A 20,818-nucleotide genomic window follows, 5' to 3' on the forward strand; every position below is an offset into this window, starting at 1 on the left:
TGCGTGCGCGCAACGATCAGACGACGTGTCGAACTGGTTACACCACCCTTCGCCCGTCAGTCAGATCGACGCACCAGTGGAATGCCTTTCGTGAAGGTCTTTAAGACGACGTCAGCTTGAAGGCTCGGGAGCCAGCGTAGAGGATGAGGATCTGGATAAAACAGTGCAACGGAAGACGAGACAAGAGAAGGACAAACACCAGCGCTGTGTTTGTCCTTCTCTTGTCTCGTCTTCCGTTGCACTGTTTTATCCAGTTCTTCAAAAATGTACCGACCAGCCCGTACAGTAAACTCTCAGTTGTATGAATGTCAATTTAACAAATATTTCATAATAACGAACTTTTCAAAAATCCCCGGCAGTTTTCCTATGCATTCTATGCAAAAAATTTTCAGTTAAACGAAGTTCGGAATAGTGGAACATTTCAGTTTAACGAACTTGACCAGTGGACCAAGCCTTAGTTTTCTGTCAGTTCAACGAAGTTTTACGTTCTGCAGTGCTGACGTAGCCCATGGCATCTCCCTACAAGCCGCCCCTTCGCCGCACTAACATCGCTGGTGCTTGCAGCGTTGGCAAAGCAAAGCGGCGGAGTGGGAAACGAAAACGTCGCTGGCGCTTACAGCGCCGCGGAGGCGAAGTACCGCGTGGGAGATGACGAACCATGTGCCTTTCTCTTATTCTTCCATGTTCTCAACGGTTCAGTTTATCCATTCTTCTCAGCGTTTTGAGTAGCAAGGGCAGTTTGTGTGGCCACATTCATAATGAGTGCGATGAAACGGAAGGGGTTGTCTATATCAGACAGGCTAGAAATCTGTCAGCAACTGAAAAAGGTCGAAAGCGAGTGGATGCTGCGTAGGACTATGGTATTGCACCGTCGAACCTCTCAATGATAGTCAAGCAGTCTCAGCAGCAAGCTGTGCCTGAGGAGAGCTTTGTTACCTCTTGAGCTTTAAGAGTACCAGTGCAAATGAAAATAAGAGTTTTTTCAAGATGAGAAAGGCTGTATTATAACTGTTAGGCACTTTGTATATATCCATGTACAGAACTGCATAAATAGCAGTTCACAATTTCGACTCTGTATATTGCCGCGATTATTTGCAGTATTTGTTCGTTTTTCAGATCTGCCGCCACACCACTTTATCGCTTTGTTTGTGACTCAAGACGCGACTAGATTTATCTCGATTGATCGCAGCCAGGCAGAGCTGATTCTACGTTGTTCCGGAATGTTCTAGTAACTTTGCACGCTTTATCTCGAAAGTTCGCTATCAGCTTTAAATTGAGCACGGCTGACAGCGGCGGGCATTCTGTTCGACGACCGCCGAGCACGCTTGTCGCTTCGCCGCCGCCGAGTGATTCAGTCCATTTTGGGTGCAAGTCAGCCCAATAAACAGTTTTCTTTTAGAAGACCATTTTGTCCGTCTTCATCGCTGCTTCGACTGCCGTCACCACTACGTGACAATATACAGGGTCGCTAGTTTTTCTAGCACAATCTCTCCTCCGTCCTTCAACAGATCTGCTATTACCCAATTATCACCAGCTGCTCTTTCCCTTGCATTGTTCCTAAGGCTTTCTTTAGGGGCACGTAATTGACTCATTTCTTTCCCTCACCCCCGAATAGACCTTCGACACGAAGGAGAGTAGGACGTTGTCTGGTGTGGCGAAAAAGATTTCAATGAGTACGGACTCAACTGGGCCTGGAGGAAACCTGCGTTGCTTGAACCGCGGGCTGGGGTTTTCGATGGGCCCTGGCCCGGTCCGGTCTCGATGAAAATCTGCGTTGCCCGGCCTGGGCCCGGGCTTTCGGGTAAGCCCAGGCACGTGCAGAGCTTCAGTTTGGTTTATTGTGTTACTGCGTCATGCACAATTTTCACAACTTTTTCTTTTTCATTTGCTTATTCAAAAATTCCACTCACTGTTTGTCACCATTTCTGTTGTGACAAGTGGCACTCTGCTTCCCCACTAGGCGCTGAAGCACACTCCCCGCAAGTGCGCTTAATTTGTGTGCTGGACAGGTTATTATTTTTACCAGTGGCCATGAATTCAAGAACTAACCCAAGCCTTAATGGGCACTCCTTGCCCCTTGTGGTCTGGCAGGATGTGGTGGGCCGGTACCAGAAGCAGGGCAAGCGGGGCATGCCTGAGTGCCTGGTGCTCTACTTTACCCTCGAGTTGTTCATCAGCGTGGAACTGGTGCACTCATGCGGCATCATCCACGCCGACGTCAAGCCGGACAACGTGCTCGTCGTCGACTTGTGAGCAGCTCTTCTTCCCTTTATTTTTATTGCCAGTGCCTTTGCACCACTTGAGTCATCTTGCTGTGCAGCCCAAGTGAGGCGGATTTCCTCGAGCGGTTCACGGAGCACAACACCAGCTGTGTGCAGCTGATCGACTTTGGACGCTCCATCGACATGTGGCAGGTGCCTCCTGGAACCGCCTTCACCAAGGTGGTGGAGACAGACGGCTTTGCCTGCACAGAGATGCGTGACAGCCGACCCTGGACATATCAGGTGTGTGGACCGCGGCTTACTGGGGTACCCCTGTCTTGTGGTCCTTTGACTTGACCTTCGGGGAGGCCCAGAAAACATGCACACTGTCAGTGTTTCTGCTAACTGGCTTAAAGAAAGCATAACATGGTGTCTCCGGAAAGTGCAGCAGGCCTAAGGCACCAGAAGGCAGTTTTAAAGGGGCTGTGAAAGGAGGTCTCCACAAAGATGCGATGTGCCTAGGGTTCTAAAGGACGGCACTTCACAAATATCCTCCAGCAAGAATTTTTTAGATGCGCTTCGTAAAAGCTGAGTTATCTGTAGTCAAAATTTGAATTGCCGCATCTTTGCGCCTTTTCCTCTCTTCTCGTCACTTTTTGCACGCAGAAATGTCGGCGCTTCTCCGCCGGCCCCTCGCACTCGCCCCCTCCGCCAGCTGCCGATGCGTGCGAACCAATGCTAGCAGTCCACTGCTGACATAACGCGCGCGTATTCGGGTGAAAGCCCAGCACTGCAGGTCGCCGCTAGGTGTGGATGCGGGAGTTTTTAAAATTGTATTCTAAATTATCAACTCGCTTTTGAGGTCTTGTACGCGGCATGAACACTCATTGGCCTCTACTTTACATAATGCAAACATTTTATAGCCAACCTCAAACACCCTTTTCAGGGACCCTTTAATTCCGTAGCTTTAGAGTGCATATTCCGCAAAAATGACGGCATATGTTACGAAATTTGGTGATTGGTAAGGAGAGGTCACGTGACCTTGTGACGTCATCACACCATACCCACTGTGGCAGGTGGCAACCTGCCTGCCATTGCAGGTGGGAATCAAATTAATTATTGGTACAGAGTGATTGCATAACCATGTGACATCATCACAACCGGCCCACTGAAGGAAGAGAAGAAAGGTAAGCAAGAGAAATGGCAGAAAATTCTGATTAGTACCAGTTCTTGGCTTTGGCTACGAAGGATGAGCGTCTTCCTCGTCACATAATTTTCAAGGACTGAGGACTGTAAGGCAGCGCTGTCCAGCTCGCATTCGGAAGACCAGATTTTGCTGGTGAACCAGTCAAGAGCGGTGGCAAAAGCCAATGGGCTCCTGGAACGAGGGCCCACCCAACCATTTTATGTGTTGAATGTTTTTCTCTCTCCCTCTGGGGAAAAAACTTAATAATTAGGGGTGTGCGAATATTCGAAATTTCGAACGCGATTCGAATATGTTTTATATTCGGTTCATATTCGTACTCGAGAAATGATATTCGTAAATTTCCGAATATTCGGCAGCGATCGTATACTGCACCGACTTTCGTAAATCTGATTGTTGCAAAAATGCAATATCTGGGCAAATTATCGGAATATAGAGCTTAAAGTTCCAGGAAAACAATATAAAGGCGCTGTTCTCTTTCTTCTCCATCGTTTATTGCGTGGACCGATCGCATTCCGATGCCGCTAGGCTTGACCATGTGCGCAATTCCGCAAGTGGGCTTTCCCACATACCACACGTGCTGCGAACAACATGGGGGACGACCCACTTCTAACAATCCGCCTTTTTCATGTTCCTGTGCTGCCACCTCGCATACAGCGCTGGAAGCTCATTGGAAGGGTACTGTGCGCCCAACCCGGCCGGAGTGAGTGCCGCTGCGGAGCACGTTTTGTAGGAATCTGTCAACGATGGCGTGTCCTGGGCAGCACCTGGTGCCTGGAGGATTTCTAGGATTGACTGGCGAAGTCCGAGGCAGGCTGCTGAGCCCACCGAAGAGCAAATTCTTCAGTATCTCCGGTCATGCGGCATGTGATGCGATCGCCAGCTGAGCAAGGGCCGCCGCTTCAGAGATGAAGGCTACATTCGGAACATAATGTTCAATGAAATATCCCCGATCAGTGAGAATGGCGTTTTCTGCTGTATATGCCTGCCATCCATGAAAGGTGGATACTACATCGTGCACGCCGTAGCACAGAAAACGACTGGGCACAACAGTTTTCACAATCCCGCCGCGGTGGCTGAGTGGTTATTTCGCTCGGCTGCTGGCCCGAAAGACGCGGGTTCGATCCCGGCCGCGGCGGCAGAATTTCGATGGAGGCGAAATTCTAGAGGCCCGTGTACAGTGCGATGTCAGTGCACGTTAAAGAACCCCAGGTGGTCGAAATTTCCGGAGCCCTTCACTACGGCGTCCCTCATAGCCTGAGTCGCTTTGGGACGTTAAACCCCACTAAACCAAACCAAATTTTCACAAGCAGTCGTTGTGCTCAAGCGCTTCCGAACAGCTACACGAGCGATAAAAGCACAAGCGTACTCTCAGCATGGCAGCTCTGCTAGCATTTTACTTTATTTTCCCACAGTACACCGCTGCATAGGTTAAACAAGCATGCGCGTCCATAAAGACGTACGCGAGAAGCGCACATTGAGCCATTCCGACGAAACCACGCAGAGCTTTTCATCATTTATATGATGCGAACACACGCATAACGCACCTTCTGCTTCTTCTGCCTCTTAAAACATGGTACGTACCCACATGGGGGTATTGGCCAAGATGTGGCATAAACAAGGAAATTTCCTTAGGAGATTACGACAAAATTGTAGCTCCATGCGTGAATGCTCTCGTAGCTTCTTTTTCGTTGTCCGCTCCACCGCGCGTTGAAAGCGGCTCACAGCACTTCCCCATTTGGCCTTCTTGCTTCGGAAAGCAAAAAGCGTCGGAACGAAGTCTGGGTGCCGCGGTGACATTCGAGGCCTTTCTGCCCATCGATAAAACATTTCGTGATGGACTGCACACGCATTTAACCACAGTACCTCGTCCGCAACCTGTCACCAAGTGATTCCCGCACAGTCTTGACGGTGCCCAATGGCGGCCACGATCGTCGAGCCGGTGAACGGCTTTTATCCACGCTTCGCGTCGAAGGTGGTCCCGGGAAGCGTTCGGAAAGCGAAAGAATCCGAGTTTGCTTCCCTTTACATATTGGGCAATGCAGCTGTATGCAACACATGTCGTAGGCATTGCCAAATGCGTCGCACTGAACGCCCGACGGCTGCAGCAACGCACCCCACGTAGGAAGCCGGTTTGTTTACACTTCCACGGCCGGTCTCGAGTGGCGCGCAACCCTTCCAATATGTTTCGCGACACCGCCGCCAGGGGGTGGGCACATGCGCAGTCGCGTCGTGAAAAAGGCAGATTGCAATGCAAAAGCGCGTTTATTTTTTTATCCTTCCATAATATGTTATCTAATTAATGCCCACACCCATGGCATTCGTTCTGTCACCTTAACTCTGAGCATTACCACCGCCATCTTATTTTGGTCAACTACGTTATGCGAGAATGCCTACTTGCGGAATTTTGTATGAGGCTCCCGAAGGGGCGAGTCGAGGTGTCACAACAGGGCAAGCGATCCTGTAAAAATCCCGCGTATTGCATGGTGCACTGTAACCCATGCACCTCTTCAGTGGGCCTAACGGCAGGTGTGACAATGTTCGGAGGGTCCCTGTCACTAGGTCAAAAAAATAACCTGGCCGTGTAGTTTTGGTTTCTGAGCTTGGCCACTCGCCCGTTGCAATGGCAACTGTCGGCCCGCGTATTCGCCAGTACTCCAATCTCAGCACCATGCCGCTTTCAGAGAAACTCCACGATGAAGAAACTGCGCGCTGGAGAAACTCCATGTTGGAGAAATTCTTTTTCCTTTTTTAGAAGCAGTCTCGCCATTCTGACGTCAATGCGCATTCCCATCTCGCTTACGTTCGCGATATCTTCCAGCATGCTGAAACTTTGTGCTCGTCACGGGATTACAGGTGTTTGCACTATGGAGCCGCCTCATAAGACTACTGCATTTTTGGTATATTTTTTTTCAGGGCCGCGGGGCATTTTATAAATCGACCTTCGAATAACCAGGGCATTTCTGTCGGTTCTTTGAACTGCGATTTATTGAGCTTTTACTAGCCATCATGTTATTTTTGTTTCCAGTCTTGTCATGTTATGGGTTGTATTTTGCCTGACCACAATACAGGTTGGATACTGTTCTGTAGTTCAATTAAGTAGTATACATTTTTGTGCACATCATGTTTTTTTTTTATACGGTGCTCAGGCAGTCTAGATTTGTTTATTTCAGTTGCAAAGGCCATACACTATTTCGAAAAAAATATGAGGAACAATTTTTGCTTGTTTATCTTTTCTGAATTTATTTTTTGTGCTGACCAGATATTTGATATTCGAAGCTATTGTTTCTTCATATTCGATGCGTATTCGAAAATTTCGATATTCGCACACACCTATTAATAATATGACACCAACACCAAAGTAGCCACTGCGGCGATCTCTTTAATTCTATCGCATTCCATACTTAAGGGGAGACGTGACCCTTGAAAACTGGAAAATCGCGAAAAAGTCGATTTTTGGAAAAGTGCATATTCCGACAGTATGTGTCATAAACTACGATTTCTGTAAATATCAACGCCTAATGTCACCATGGAAATATTTCAAATTAATTATCTAACAAGCCGTGGCAGCCACTGAGCTGCGAGAAAGTGCCGAAAATACCTCAACTTTGCGCGGACGCTGTTCCTCAGCTAGTGAACCAAGCGCCGCCATCTTGGTCTTGTTTTTTTGCTGCCTTCAACGACGGCAGCGGCGGCATAGTGGGAGTGTGGCTCGCTTGCGATTGGGGCCCTCAAAGCGCCTTTTCAAGTTTCCCGCGTTTGAAGTGCGAGGTCGTGATTGTGCAAAGGGCGCGCTCCTCGAGAACGCGGAGGATTGCGCGGCCGCTATTGGCTGCTGCACGCGCTGACGCGGCGGTCCCCTCCGGCGGCGGCCGGCGCGTTGTCTGCCCCGGCTGCCGTGGCTTTTTCCTTTTCTCGTTGTTGGCGGTATTTGTGGTTCAGTAGAGTGGAGAACTAGGCGAGTCGGTACATGATTGCAGAAACAAAACCAGCGCAGAGGACGGAGACACAGAACAGGAGCACAGGACGACGCTGGACTATCGACTGCTTTTATATCAGAAACGATCTCATTTATACCCTTCAGTATCAAACCACGCTTGCGCACATGATAAATTTACAACAAAAGGTAGATTGCAGCATCATAGACAGCCATCAGGACTGCAATCATTGTGCAACACGTTTACGTTAAGGAGTTAAAAAATCTAATTTCTTTATCTAATGGACTCACCACCGTGTCACTTACACATCGGTCTGCTTGTTTAACGATATGGTATGCCTCTAGAATTTTGCATTGACTGTGAGTTTTACCGTGCCCAAAAATTGTAGTCTTCTTGAAGGGCGGAGAGCACTTATGCTTCCTGCAATGTTTAGGCAAATTCGCCTCGTCATCTGTGGAAAGCGACCTTTCATGTTCTCTGAGCCGGGAGTTAAGACAGTGGCCAGTCTGCCCGATGTACATATTCCCGCAGGATAAAGGTATGCAGTACACTATCTGGGTGGCACAGGCGACGTATTTGAATTCATGATTGATCGGGCACTGCGAAATTTAACTCTTCCTATTGTCAATTCTTCTACACAAACTGGCCAGTTTTTGCGGGGCTGAGAAGACTACATCGACACCGTGCCTACTCGCGACCTTCTTTATGGTGTGTGAAAGTTTTCATTTTTTTTTTAGAAGCTTTTCAGGAACACCTTTGATAACATGCGTAGGAAAGCCTGCTTCTATTGGTCTTTGCTCTTGCTGCAGAAAGCTTTCTTGCACAGCATGGAAACAGCTCTTCTCTAGCGCGTTACTGAGGCATAAGATTTCAATAGCCGTTTTGGTAAGTTTGGAGTGGCATGATCTGTAAGGAAGTATGACTTTCTTGGTTTGTGGGGCGTATACGTTCAGCAAAGGCGTCTATTGCAATTAAAAGTTAAAACAAGGTCTAAAAATCTAATACGACTGTCGTTTGGTAAATCATGGGCAAAAGTCAATGAGCTAGAGCACGAAGTAAAACAATCTAAAACACTAGCCGCCACATCCTGCAGATTGTCATTAGGTAAAACTTTCAAAAGTACTAAAAAATCATTAACATAATGGAACACCTTTGCCACATGGTTCATGTCCAATTTTTTTTTTTTCAGTAAGGTGTCAAACCTAGACAGGTAGATGTAGGTTAAGATTGGCACCACACAACACTGCGCCCGTCCTTGTGCCCTTCTGGTCCATGTTTGTATTATTTTGCGCAGTACCTTTACTCAACGATGTACGACCGACTTGCCCAACAACATGCACACCTAATACACATTCCCTTTCTCTGGACGTACACCCTACCATTAAAGTCAATCATTGTAGAGGACAGGTAGGCCGTGAGAAGTTCTAAAAGCCTTGAACTTAGAAACCACACCGGTTCTGGAACTGAACCGTGCCTGATTCTTCTATTAAGTCGCACATTGCCTGCAGCATCTGGCCATGGGGCACTGAGTAGTACAGCTCCTGGATGTCTATGGACACACCTGTATTGGCTCCGTGATCTCCTCTTTTGAGTGCCACTGTCAAATCCTGGGAACTCCCAACAGAGAACGGGTCAAGGGGCTCCAGAGTGGAAAGCTTGGATTTTAGGAACTGTCCGATCACTTTTTGCCATGGTCCCCGTTCTGTGATTACAGTCCTCAGCGGGCAATCAATTTTGTGTGTTTTAGCAGTGAAAAAGATGTGGAGTCTGTCACCTTTGCACGAATTCATGGCTTTTTCAAGCCTCTCAAAGTTGAGCTCGTGGGGAAGCTTCAGGACATAAGATTTGGCTCTTGTCGGTCTTTTCTTGGACTTCGTGAAGTTCTTGTTGATAGCATCCAAATCTTGGTCATTGAAGGCATCTTTTGACAATACGACGAAGCTTCCTTCCTTATCGGACTGAATAAAGTCAATCCTTCAGCCCGAAAGTTGTCCACAATAGGCTGCAAAATGGGGTTTGTACGTTCTCTTCGTGTTTCGCCATTTTTGTGATCGCCGTCTTTACGATCTCTCGCCGTGCCGCCCAAATAGTTTCCTGCAGACAGTTGACTGTTGCGCGGTCAGTCATTATGCGTCCAACAAAGCTGAAGACGCTACACGGATTTGGTGCGCGGGAGTGTGCTGCCAGCAAGGACTGTGTCGATGGTTCCAGTCACGTAGCTTCTGCTACATCGCTACTAGACAGCGATTGCGTCGCCGCTTCCAGCGACGTACCAGCAGCTTCATCGGTGCAAGAATGCGTTACTTCGGGCATGCCTTGTGTACCGAGCGCATCAACCTCGGCGATTGCAACCTCCAGCTCCTGTCTCACATCTACCCCGAAGCCTGACAACGCATCGCCCGCCGTTCACTTGCAAACGCATTTCCTGACGTGCGAGCTGCTGAGAAAGGTGCCCTCGCATGGGCAAGGCCGAGAAAAGGAATCAGGTGAAGAATGAGTGGCGGCAAAGGAAGAAAGTGCGCAAGGACACCTCCAGCTATTCTGCAGGGTCATTTTAGACCTAGGAATACTGTTGCAACTTTCTCGGGGGCCATTTTTAGAAATTACTTTTTTTTCCTGGTGTGGCTGCTCATTCTGGCTGCATCTCGGGAACCACTTATCGGATTTCCATGGGGCTTTTTTATTCCGTACCTGAATAAATTTCTGAGGGCAAGATATGCTCGTTTATTCAGAATACTGTGTCTGGAATTTGTCATAAGCAATTAATATTGCCTAATGAGGTCCAATCACTGACACTAAATTCAGTGCTGTGTAAACCTTTCCAGCAAGGAAATTTAGAAAAACGGCTGTGTCTTGGCCTGGGGCACCTATCCAGGAATGATCATAATGAATTTCACAGTGCCACCGCTGTTTTCAAATTCTCCAGGCCTGGAATAAGCGGCCTATGTGACCCACTCCTGTAACTTAAGAACCAGTGCCCACAGCACCATCAAACTTCGTAGTTCTTCAAATGGTTATGCTGTAAGCCTACCCTGAAAATTTCATTCAGATATCTCAAGAAACAAAAAAGTTGATGTTCAAGGGTAGCCTCCCCCCTTTTAAGGTACGTTAAGTGTCCCCAAAGTTTTTTTTACCATAGATAGCATATGCTGCTTTGCAGTGCACTTGTACCAAATTCTAGTTTAGACTAGTGTCTAGCACGCGCTATTGTCAGGATTAGCGTGGTCATCTCTTGAACATGCATGGGGATAGCGTTGCCAATGTGGTGGCGCATTTTAGAGTAAGGCTTCTTGCGCTAGCGTGACTTTTGTGGTTGTTGCTGCATTCTTTAGAATGTTCACAGGCTATAAATGAGTAGTCAGGCTTTTGCTTTGTCTCACCTAGCCTATACCAGAACGAATGGCCGGTAAACTGTCTCTATTTTTATCCCGGTTCACGGTTCTGCTGCTCCTAGACCTGACGAGAAGCGTCGGTTTATTGACAGAAGTGGTTTATGTTGTATAGCCAAGATGGTGCCACGGTGGCTGGAGTTACTGGTGCGTCTGCGCTTTCGTGTGTAGCCCGGCTGTGAGTTGTGTACTGGTCGACCGCAAACTTCAGAGAGTGCGATAGTTCCACGCGGCTGTGTGGACTGCACAGATGAAGGCACTGGCGGCAGGCAAGGGATTGATGTGAAGCTCGGCACAGGGCTAACCTGTGCCCGAAAATGAACTGAACTCGATGGCGGTGATAGCAGCAGTTGTGCTTGGCAGTTGTCAAAAATCAGAAGGCCCACCCCTCTCAGCCACGCTCAGCTTAACAGTAGCGAAGATAGTACGAAATAAGACACGAAAGGCACCTACGGCAGTGTCAGACATCACAGAGAGAGTTCCACGCAGCTGCAGTCCTGCCAGATGAATCTGGTCGCCTCTTGCTTCGCCGAGTGAGAAGGCTGTGTGCCGGTGGCCTTTGCAGCAATATTGAGAAAACAAGTTGACCCGTGCGTGCGTATAAATGTGGTGGATGGAATTTGCCGCCGCATCTGAAGCAGCCAAATGGCCTTGCGTTTTTGCAGACGGACTGGTTTGGCGTGTTGGGCTGCCTTCATGTGCTGCTCTTCGGCGAGTACATGGAGCTGGAAAGGCTGCCCAATGGCATCTGGAGCATCCGGAACAAGTTCAAGAGGTTTGTGCATCTCTGGTCCCAAGATGCTGATCTGGCCAGATAGCAGAGAGGGTAGGGCAAGCTGCTGATCCTGAGGGTGCCATGTTTCATGTTCCTTTCACATTTTTCAAAATCTTGGTGAGCTTGGATCGTTCCTTATCGTGGATAGTATGCTTTTTCTCTGTTTTTCCCATAGGCTGAGAAAAGCTGTTTAGCAAAACTCATTCATTGCAGATACTGGCAGCAGGACTTGTGGAACCGTATCTTCGCAACCCTGCTCAACATCCCCAGCTGCACGGAACAGCCGGATGTGACTCCATTTGCCATCGAGATCCAGGCTCTGCTGCGGGACAATTCTCGTGCACACAATGTTGTCCTGGAGGCCCTGCGGGCCAAGAATTTTTAAATTTTTAATCACCATTCCTGATTTTACTGAGTGACAACTGTCATAAGCTGTGATTTTGGCATGTTCCATGTGGTTGCATGCAAGTGTGGTCATGGAAATGCCTAGTGAACTGAAAGTAACAGAAAAAGTGAAATTTCGAATTGTTAAATTTTTGCTTTCTGTTACTTGAGATCACATCGTATGTCCTTGACCTCCGTGCTCTGATTGAGCTGTTTGAGGGGCCAAGAATACAGTTGAGTGTGTGCCAGTACGTAGTTAGTGCATGTTGGAAACAAAATCTGAGATGTTGTAACTGTGTGGAGCAGATACCTCCAACATGGTGGCTCACAGCTCAGTGGTCACCGCCACTGAAGTAGAATGACACACATCTCGATTTAGGCTGGATACGAGGCACTTATCAAGACACAGCAGTGTTGTACTGACAATTACAAAACACAGTCGTTTTTATCCTGGTCTGGTAGGATGAGTGCATTGTCATTATCGCAGCTATCTGATGTCTGCATATTTTTAATGTTTATATATCAAGTGTGTACAGTTGCTGTTTTTTACAGCTTTTAAATGACATAGGTCCTCCTTATTGTATGTCAACCAGAAGGAAAGTTTCCTTTGCACTCAGCTCAGAGCTGGCAGAGAGAACCGTATAAGGAGCCCATTCCAGAGGAGCGCCTTTCTGTGAAGCAGCACCAGGTTGCCATTTTATTGCTCAAGGGACGAGTAAACACTATCACTGGCTCTGTGTTGAGTAAACTTTGTTGCCCAAATGGTCACACGTTGCGGTATTTCACTCTTACACCTAAAATAGAGGCTCTTGCTTTCACAACATGGTTTTACACTTGGAGCGGGATTGGAACACGAAGAATTACAACTTAAGAGAATCACTAACGAGCACACCTCTTTGGGCGCTTCACACTCTGGACAAAGCTCAGTACATCACCTGTTGAAATTATGTAACTCTTCAGACATGAAAAGAGCGCTCTTTCCATCTTTTTCTTCCGGTGTCTGCCTTTTCGTGTGCGCGACTCGTCTTAAGAACAACCATGCACTAACTAGCCCAACAAGAAGTTCTTCTAAACTATCCTCATGCATACCGTATTTACACTTGCATTTTAGCCGATGCGTTTCCTAACTTTGGGAACCGGAAAAAGGAAACTGCAATGTCATTTATGGTGACCAAAGGAAGCTATGGGCTTCCAATGTGCAGTAGAGACTTTCGGAATAAGGGAACTAAGCTTACAGGTCCTCAATTCGTGCCATGTTCGGTAGCCTTGTGGCAAGTCCTTATGGAGGCATTTAGAACACTGGGCCAGCCACACCTAGATTACGTTATCTGGTTTCTGCGCCATTTCAGCTGCAAAGTGAGACTTTCAATTTTGAATATCGCCAATTTAATTTATGTAGGCAGTATCAAAAAGTTGAAAAAAATGGCCTATGGTGACACCCTATTATACTGAACCCGGTTAGAATGTATTATGGTATATATATCTAATGTCTGAACCTGTTTTATCAGTATTCATTTGAAACCCGCTTTCTACTACAAGGAACTGCTCATTTGATATATCGAACTATCGCCGCACGCCATGGCCGCTCAATGGCCACGTCGGTGCCATCAGCTCCATGCAGCTGTGCTTGACCATGCCACTCCTGGGGGCTGGTTGAGGGAAAGGGAGCCCTCTTTGAACTCCGCGCCTTCGCCACACCTTGAATTGCAGCCCTCCTATTTGGCAGCTGCCCCCCACGTGACCAACTAGGCGCAAGCAGCATGAAAGAAGTCGAACCGGACAGAGCCAGTACTGCCGCCGTTGGGGTAAGGGAGAAAGGAAAAGTGGCTTACAAAAGCAATACGAGGTCTCCAGCACCACGTGCGTCTGCTTTTAGAGCCAAATGGATTGCAAAGGAGCGTCCCCTTTGAGAGAGTGGCAGATCGGGCTAGTTGGTATTTTTCCATAATGCGATACAGCGCGAATAAAGATGGGGACGAAGCGAGACAAGACACCACAGCGCTTTGGTGTCTTGTCTCGCTTCGTCCCCGTCCCCTTTGAAATGGGGTGGTGGCAGTTGCCACCATGCCACTGGTCTTCTGGTGCGCTCGAGCTCATAAGACGCTGCGTATACAGGGTGGCTTGTTTTTCTGGCACAATCTCCCCTCCGTCCTTCAACAGATCTACTGTTACCTGATCCTCACCGGCTGTTTTCCTCCTTTGCACTGCTCCTAACGCTTTCTTTACTTCCTCTTTCGGCCCGAAAGACGCGGGTTCGATCCCGGCCGCGGCGGTGGAATTTCGATGGAGGCGAAATTCTAGAGGCCCGTGTACAGTGCGATGTCAGTGCACATTAAAGAACCCCAGGTGGTCGAAATTTCCAGAGTCCTTCACTACGGCATCCCTCATAGCCTGAGTCGCTTTGGGACGTTAAACCCCCATAAACCATAAACTTCCTCTTTCATTACTGACGGGATAACTCATGGCTGTCCGCTACTGTCTCTCTCATTAAAGTTTGGGTTACTTTGGTTGCTGTTTTTTTTCTTCGGTACATGACATACATATAAACTTCCGCTTGTACCCAAGCCATTTTGGAAGCTTCCAGTGGGACTCCAAAACTTACATTATTTGGGTGTTGCCTTGCATCACTATCGCAATAGTGGGCCTCGCTGGGATTCTCAAATCTCCTCCGTCAGGCGATCAGCCCAGGTGTGAATGGGTAGGGAACTGACTGTTCACATGGGCACTAGTTTTGAAGCTCATATACCTTAAGTAAGTGTTGCATTCTGAGAGGACCTTGGTGTGGGCTAGTTGGTTCATACTGCTACGACACAGACTGACAAAGCGCAACGGAACTAGGACGAGTAGAAGAAACACAGGACAGGCGCTACTACCAACTTTTATTGCGTCATAATAAACCAGCACAATTTATACCATTCACATGGACCACGTGATACACAGTCAGCCAGTGGAAATTGCGAAGGAAAATGCCTCCCAACGCTGGCGATCATTACGTAGTGAAAAAGCACTCAAGACACATGCAATCAGTAACACGCAAAGACACTACTAATCTAAAGATAACCGATAACAGAAACATTAGAGTTGCGCTTGTGCCTCTGCCATACACATCGGTGGTGCCAGGAGCAGTAACGAGTAGAAGCGCGGCGAAGCAAATAAGGGAAAGGCGATGAAAGGGATGTGTACAATCAGCTGGAGTATGAATAAAAAGAATGACAACTTGCTATGCAAAAGGCACCGTAAGCAAAATAAAAGTTACAATAAAAAGTAACCGTCAGCAAAATAAAAGTAAAATAAAAAGAGAAAAGATCCGCTTAAGGCCAACAGTCAACACGGCAAAAAAACTAAGGTCAAAAAATAAAAACAAACAAATAGGTAAGGTGCGAGGAAAAACCTTTTGTCAGGATGCCTAGATGTGGTTAACATGCAGGAACCGCGCCCGTTCTAAGAAGGACCTTTATTTCTCCAGTAGACAGACAGACGGGCTGCTGATGCACTTGTCCCCAGCCTTTTCAATCAAAAATCCCTCAATAACTTCCCTCTCTATTTTACTCCTTGCTCTCGCCAGAAACTTAGTTGCTGATAACATAGGCCGACATTCGTGGCAGGGTTGATTGCAATGAACTGAACTGCCATGTGGCTCCCAGACTTGTTTTTTACGTTTACGAGGTGTTCGCTTGCTGTCAATGAAACAGCGTCCGGTCTGGCAGATGTATACCTTGCCACACGTGAGGGGAATATGATAAACCACTCGAGCGACATTTGGTGTACTGATTTGAGTGGTTAACTGCGCAGGTCGCCTGTTTTTTCCGGTTCACCATCGGGCATATCTTAGCCAACTTACACGGTGCAGAAAAAACAACGTTAACATCATACCTGGCTGCCACCTTTTTGACATTGTGCAAGGGTTTGTGGATGTATGGAATGACAGCCAAACGTTTCTTTTCCTTGGGCTCCTTCCCTGTTTCGCCTAGCTTCACTTTCTGGAGTAAGGCTTCGCACAGGCCTGATAAAAAGAAAGGTGAGTAGCCAGCCGAAAGAAGGCGCTGGACCTGGTTGTCGAAGCTGTAATCAGTCATGTGTTCACAACTCTGTTAGTGACGCATTAAGTGCACCAGTTACGACTGCCCAACAAGTTTAGAATGCGCACCGTCGAAGGGGAGCAAACCTTTCTTCGACCTAACGTTATATGACTAACACACCCGCTCGTCGGTAAAAACTAGCATCAGATCTAAAAATTGGATCCTGTTCTCTTTTGGCATTTCCCACGTAAAGTTCATTCCACCAGACGAGGCCTTGAACACCCCGACGATGTCCTTTACTGCTTCAAGCATGTCGATGGCCGCTTCACTGTCTAACACAATTAGGAAATCATCCACATAACGGTATATCTTGACGATGTGCTTGTCATGCAGATGTTCTTGAACTCTCCTATCCATGGCGGACAAGTAAATGTCTGCGAGCACTGGGGCGACGGACGAACCAATACAGATTCCCGATTTTTGTGTTAAAAATTGCTCATTGTAGGACACTACTGTGGACTGCAGGTAAAACTCAAGTAGGCTGATGAACCTGTCTTGGTTTATTCCGGTTGCATTCTGAAAGCTGATGGCGCCAATCTCGTCTATTCTTTAGAGCACAGCTGCGAATAGACCTTCATGTGGAATAGAGTAAAAAAGATCCTCTACGTCAATAGAAAAGGTCGTCGCAGCACCTTGCAATCCCTTGCGTAGGTCTTTGACTACTTCCAACGAGCTGCGCACTTGGAACGGATCAGCTCCAGTCAGACAGTTCAAGCTGTCACGAAGATAATGCCCAAGGTGTTCCTGCCGTGTGCCTTTTTCTGAAACTTATTCGTAGCGGGCATTCAGGCTTATGGGTTTTGCCTGTGAAGAACATTTCAAGGCATCTAGATTTTGATTTCTCCAGTTTTCTTGCTGTTGATTCCAGATGGCATTCTTTTAACATAAATAGCGCAGCTGATTTCTTCCTTGTCTCTCTAGACTTTACAATCTTGAAATTTTTTGCTATGGCAGTCAGTGCTTTCTCATTAAAAATACCATTCGGCATGACCACAAATCCACCTTCTTTGTCTAACTGCATCACGGTTAGGTTGTTGTCTTGTAGAAATTTTGTGACTTTTAGAAGGAGCGGACGTATTTTCCGGCTGTGACTCACGTTTTTGATGATGCAATCCACACCGTCTCTGATGAGGCGTTCCTTATCCTGTGTGTGCGACCGGTCAGCCACCTCCCTCAGCATGGCCAACAACCGAGGCCGTGTAGTGGTCGGCTCATATGAGTACTTAGGCCTTTTCTGCAGAATATCCTTGATGTCCTCTGGAAGTCTGGCGCCTCCGAGCACGGTGACTTGATTTTGTTCGACGCTTTTTCCTTTGCTCTTAACAGGGAAGATGAGGCGTGCTCGCTGCCACAGAAACTCTGTGCTATGGGCTGAAAGCCTCTTATAGTCCTGTAATTTCCTGGTTTCTCCAAGGCTGCAACACTCGTCCTGGATGACACATCTGAGACAGTCCTGGTACAACCTCACTTGTCGCCAGTACTCAGAATTCATAATCTTGCTGATGCATCATGCGTGGCCCCAGGAAGGCGCCAGTCCACCAAACAAGGCCTGAACCTCTTCTAACGGGATTATTCTTCTCTTGAGGCAGTACGACAGCACTCTTGTTACTTTATTGTAACTTTTATTTTGCTGACGGTTACTTTTTATTGTAACTTTTATTTTGCTGACGGTGGCTTTTGCATAGCAAGTTGTCATTCTTTTTATTCGTACTCCAGCTGATTGTACACATCCTTTTCATCGCCTTTCCCTTGTTATTTGCTTCGCTGCGCTTCTACTCGTTACTGCTCCTGCACCACCGATGTGTATGGCAGAGGCACAAGCGCAACTCTAATGTTTCTGTTATCCGGTTACCTTTAGATTATTAGTGTCTTTGCGTGTTACTGATTGCACGTGTCTTGAGTGCTTTTTCACTACGTAATGATCGTTTTCCTTCGCAATTTCCACTGGCTGACAGCGTATCACGTGGCCCATGTGAATGGTATAAATTGTGCTGGTTTTTTATGACTCAATAAAAGTTGGTAGTAGCGCCTGTCCTGTGTTTCGTGTTTCTTCTACTCATCCCAGTTCCATTGCGCTTTGTCAGTCTGTGTCGTAGCTGTTGCATTCTGTAAGGAAGCAGTACAGGCAGTGCATAAAATTTCTGAACGTTTGCAACTTCTGTGTGGCGCTCTCAGTGGGAGCCTACGGGTCGAGACAATTTGCATGGTGGTGGAATAGCGCAAGGGACGATACACAGGAAGAACCGAAGAAAAACACGCGGGCTGTGACTATCAATTGTATTCTTGTTTTGAAGTACAGAGAATGTATGCCAGCGGAAAGAGGGCGATACATTGATAAGAGGGAGGCTGCTCAGTCACCGGAAACCTGAGGATAGTCACATCAGTGGATAAAACGTGCATTAGTGAATGAGGTGGGGGTGAAAGACGATAAAAAGGGAGTGTAGAGGGCCGTCACGCGAAACACCAGAAGAATGTTGAAGAAAGGCGAAGTTGCCTTAAAAGAGGCTAAAAACAAAAAAAAATGGAAAGCTACGAGGAGTGAAAGACCAAGCATAGAACATTAAAATCTTGTGGATGGTGAAGCCGAAGAGGCCCAAAGGAGGCTGAACACTATACCGAAAAAGCTGCGAGGTGTAGAGAGCCTACAAGGGATAAAGAGTAAAACCAGTCTGACAATTTAAATGACCAAATAGCCAGGATTTCAACAAGAGACACAATATGAGGACAGTGAAACATTGCAGACAAGCGACCAGTCACAACGCATGCCCAGCTGTGTTTAGGAACTTCAGTTCAATCGAGGATAAACAGATATACAGTGTACAAATACAGTGGTCCTTCACACGACAGATATTTAAAGCTTCAATTATTTCTCTGGACGTACGGTCTCATCCTTTCTCGATAATCACACATTCATCGAATACTGGGGTGCAAGTTTTGAATTCACATTTCTTGCAGTATTTGGCCAAATTCCCGGTGATTACAATGTTACCCACACTGTCGTCATGTTCTTGCAGTCTGACATTTATGCACCTTCCCACTTGACCAATGTATTCCTTCCTGCTTGACAAAGGCACTGAATAAACGACACCAGATGTACACGAAACGTGGGGATTTCTGTGCGTTTGCCCACAGCCGCAGTGGACTAGTTGGTTATTTACTCTTCTGCAGAGAGAGGTGAACTTTTTGGGCACGGATAAAGCCACGTCAATGCCTGCGCGTTTTCCAACTTTCTTTAAACCATGGCTGACATTGTGCAGATAGTGTAAAATGACTTTTCTATGGTCATTCTCCTTCAGAGCTTCAGAAAACGTTTCTTATTTATGCTGCTGGCAGCTGATACCAGCAGTGGTAAAGGGTAGCCCGCCGTGAGGAGCCGCCCTGCCTGCTCGCGAAAACTCGTGAAGCTGATCTTCACAAGTTTTTTCAAAGGCACTTCGAAAGCACAGGCTGATAATGCCTCTTTTTACTAACTTCGAGTGGGCTGATGCATATGAAAAGGGCAGTTCTTTGCCTCTGGGTTCATAGGACCAGCAGGCATGTGCAGGAGAAAAATGAAGCCGTAGGTCAAGGAATCTCATGCTATTATCTTCCGGGAACAAACGCGCAACTGCTTGGCAATCCGGCAACACTGCGCCCACACCTTCCCATTTCCATCTTGATTCGGTCGAGCTGGTGCTTCATTTGCTATGCGTGCTTTCTTGATACTGGTGTAGCTGTCATGAATCTCGTGAGTGTAATATCGAAAGCCAAGCTTCAGATGCTGCACTGCTCATCTTTTACTAATTGTAGGCCCTTCAGTAAGTGCCAGCATGCTCCTACTGCGTCCTAAGCTTTGCTTGAAATATGGCGCTGATGATGACAAGTATCGGCTCTGGAAAGTTGGTTGGAAATTCGAACTCTGTGTCATTGTCATTTTAATGCACCGCTTTAAGCGCCGTGCAACATCAGTATTTTATTTCGAAGTGGACGCAAATTCATCTGGTAGGGCAGCGAGCAGTTTTTTTGCGCTAAGTGAAAGATGTGTTGACCGACTTCAGTAACACTGCGAACTATTGTGCGCGCCGACGGTGGCAACTGCATGCATTGCAGTATAATCACACAAGGCCAGCTGCATAATGCCGTTCTTTTGAACTGCAATACTCATTAAAGCTGCGAACTGGGCGAGTTGGTATTGATTCATATTTGAACAGCGCAATAAAACAACGGGACACAATGAAGAAAGGACACCACAAGCGCTGACTCGCAACTAGGTTTTTAGTTCACGTCCAAGCATCTTAAATACTAAGAACACCAAACACAAACAAGAGGGAAAAAACCAAAAGAAAAACGACACAAAGCTGCTAATCATGCCCACAAAGGTGACAAACAGCACGAGCGCTAGACTACACATCTTGGCCGGATAAAAACATCATCTCTTTATCAGTTAGTGTGACAGAAGGATCACTAATGCAGCTATCAGGTTCCAAGCGGATGTGAAAAGCCTCCAAAATTTCCCGCGTTAGGCTGTCATTATGTTTTCCTAGGATGACGGTGTTAGACAACAGAGGGGTGCAAGTACCTTCTCTCCAGTGGCGGGCAAGGTTACAAGAAGACCCATTATCTCGGGACCTGTGGTGCTCACTAAGACGGGCGTTGATGCAGCGTTGATGCAACGACGTTGCATCAACGCTGCATCAACGCCCGTCTTAGTGAGCACCACAGGTCCCGAGATAATGGGTCTTCTTGTAACCTTGCCCGCCACTGGAGAGAAGGTACTTGCACCCCTCTGTTGTCTAACACCGTCATCCTAGGAAAACATAATGACAGCCTAACGCGGGAAATTTTGGAGGCTTTTCACATCCGCTTGGA

At 47.2% G+C, this 20,818-nt stretch overlaps 1 protein-coding gene across 4 annotated transcripts in view; it reads left to right on the forward strand.

The window, feature by feature from the left end:
• The window catches only part of LOC144132332 (uncharacterized), a 222,134-nt gene extending 209,789 nt beyond the window's left edge, over window positions 1-12,345 (forward strand). For 2 of the 4 annotated variants that reach the window (XM_077664658.1, XM_077664657.1), the window contains exons 23-26: window positions 2,092-2,249; window positions 2,321-2,504; window positions 11,398-11,507; window positions 11,721-12,345. In XM_077664658.1, the coding sequence (XP_077520784.1) occupies window positions 2,092-2,249; window positions 2,321-2,504; window positions 11,398-11,507; window positions 11,721-11,892 (624 nt within the window). In that variant the 3' untranslated portion in view covers window positions 11,893-12,345. The remainder of the gene's footprint in view (window positions 1-2,091; window positions 2,250-2,320; window positions 2,505-11,397; window positions 11,508-11,720) is intronic. The other 2 variants (XM_077664655.1, XM_077664656.1) reach the window with 2 other exon arrangements.
• The last annotated feature ends 8,473 nt before the right edge of the window (window positions 12,346-20,818 follow it).

The sequence above is a fragment of the Amblyomma americanum genome, chromosome 5 (genome assembly GCF_052857255.1).
Source record: "Amblyomma americanum isolate KBUSLIRL-KWMA chromosome 5, ASM5285725v1, whole genome shotgun sequence".
Classification (NCBI taxonomy): Eukaryota; Metazoa; Arthropoda; class Arachnida; order Ixodida; family Ixodidae; genus Amblyomma; species Amblyomma americanum.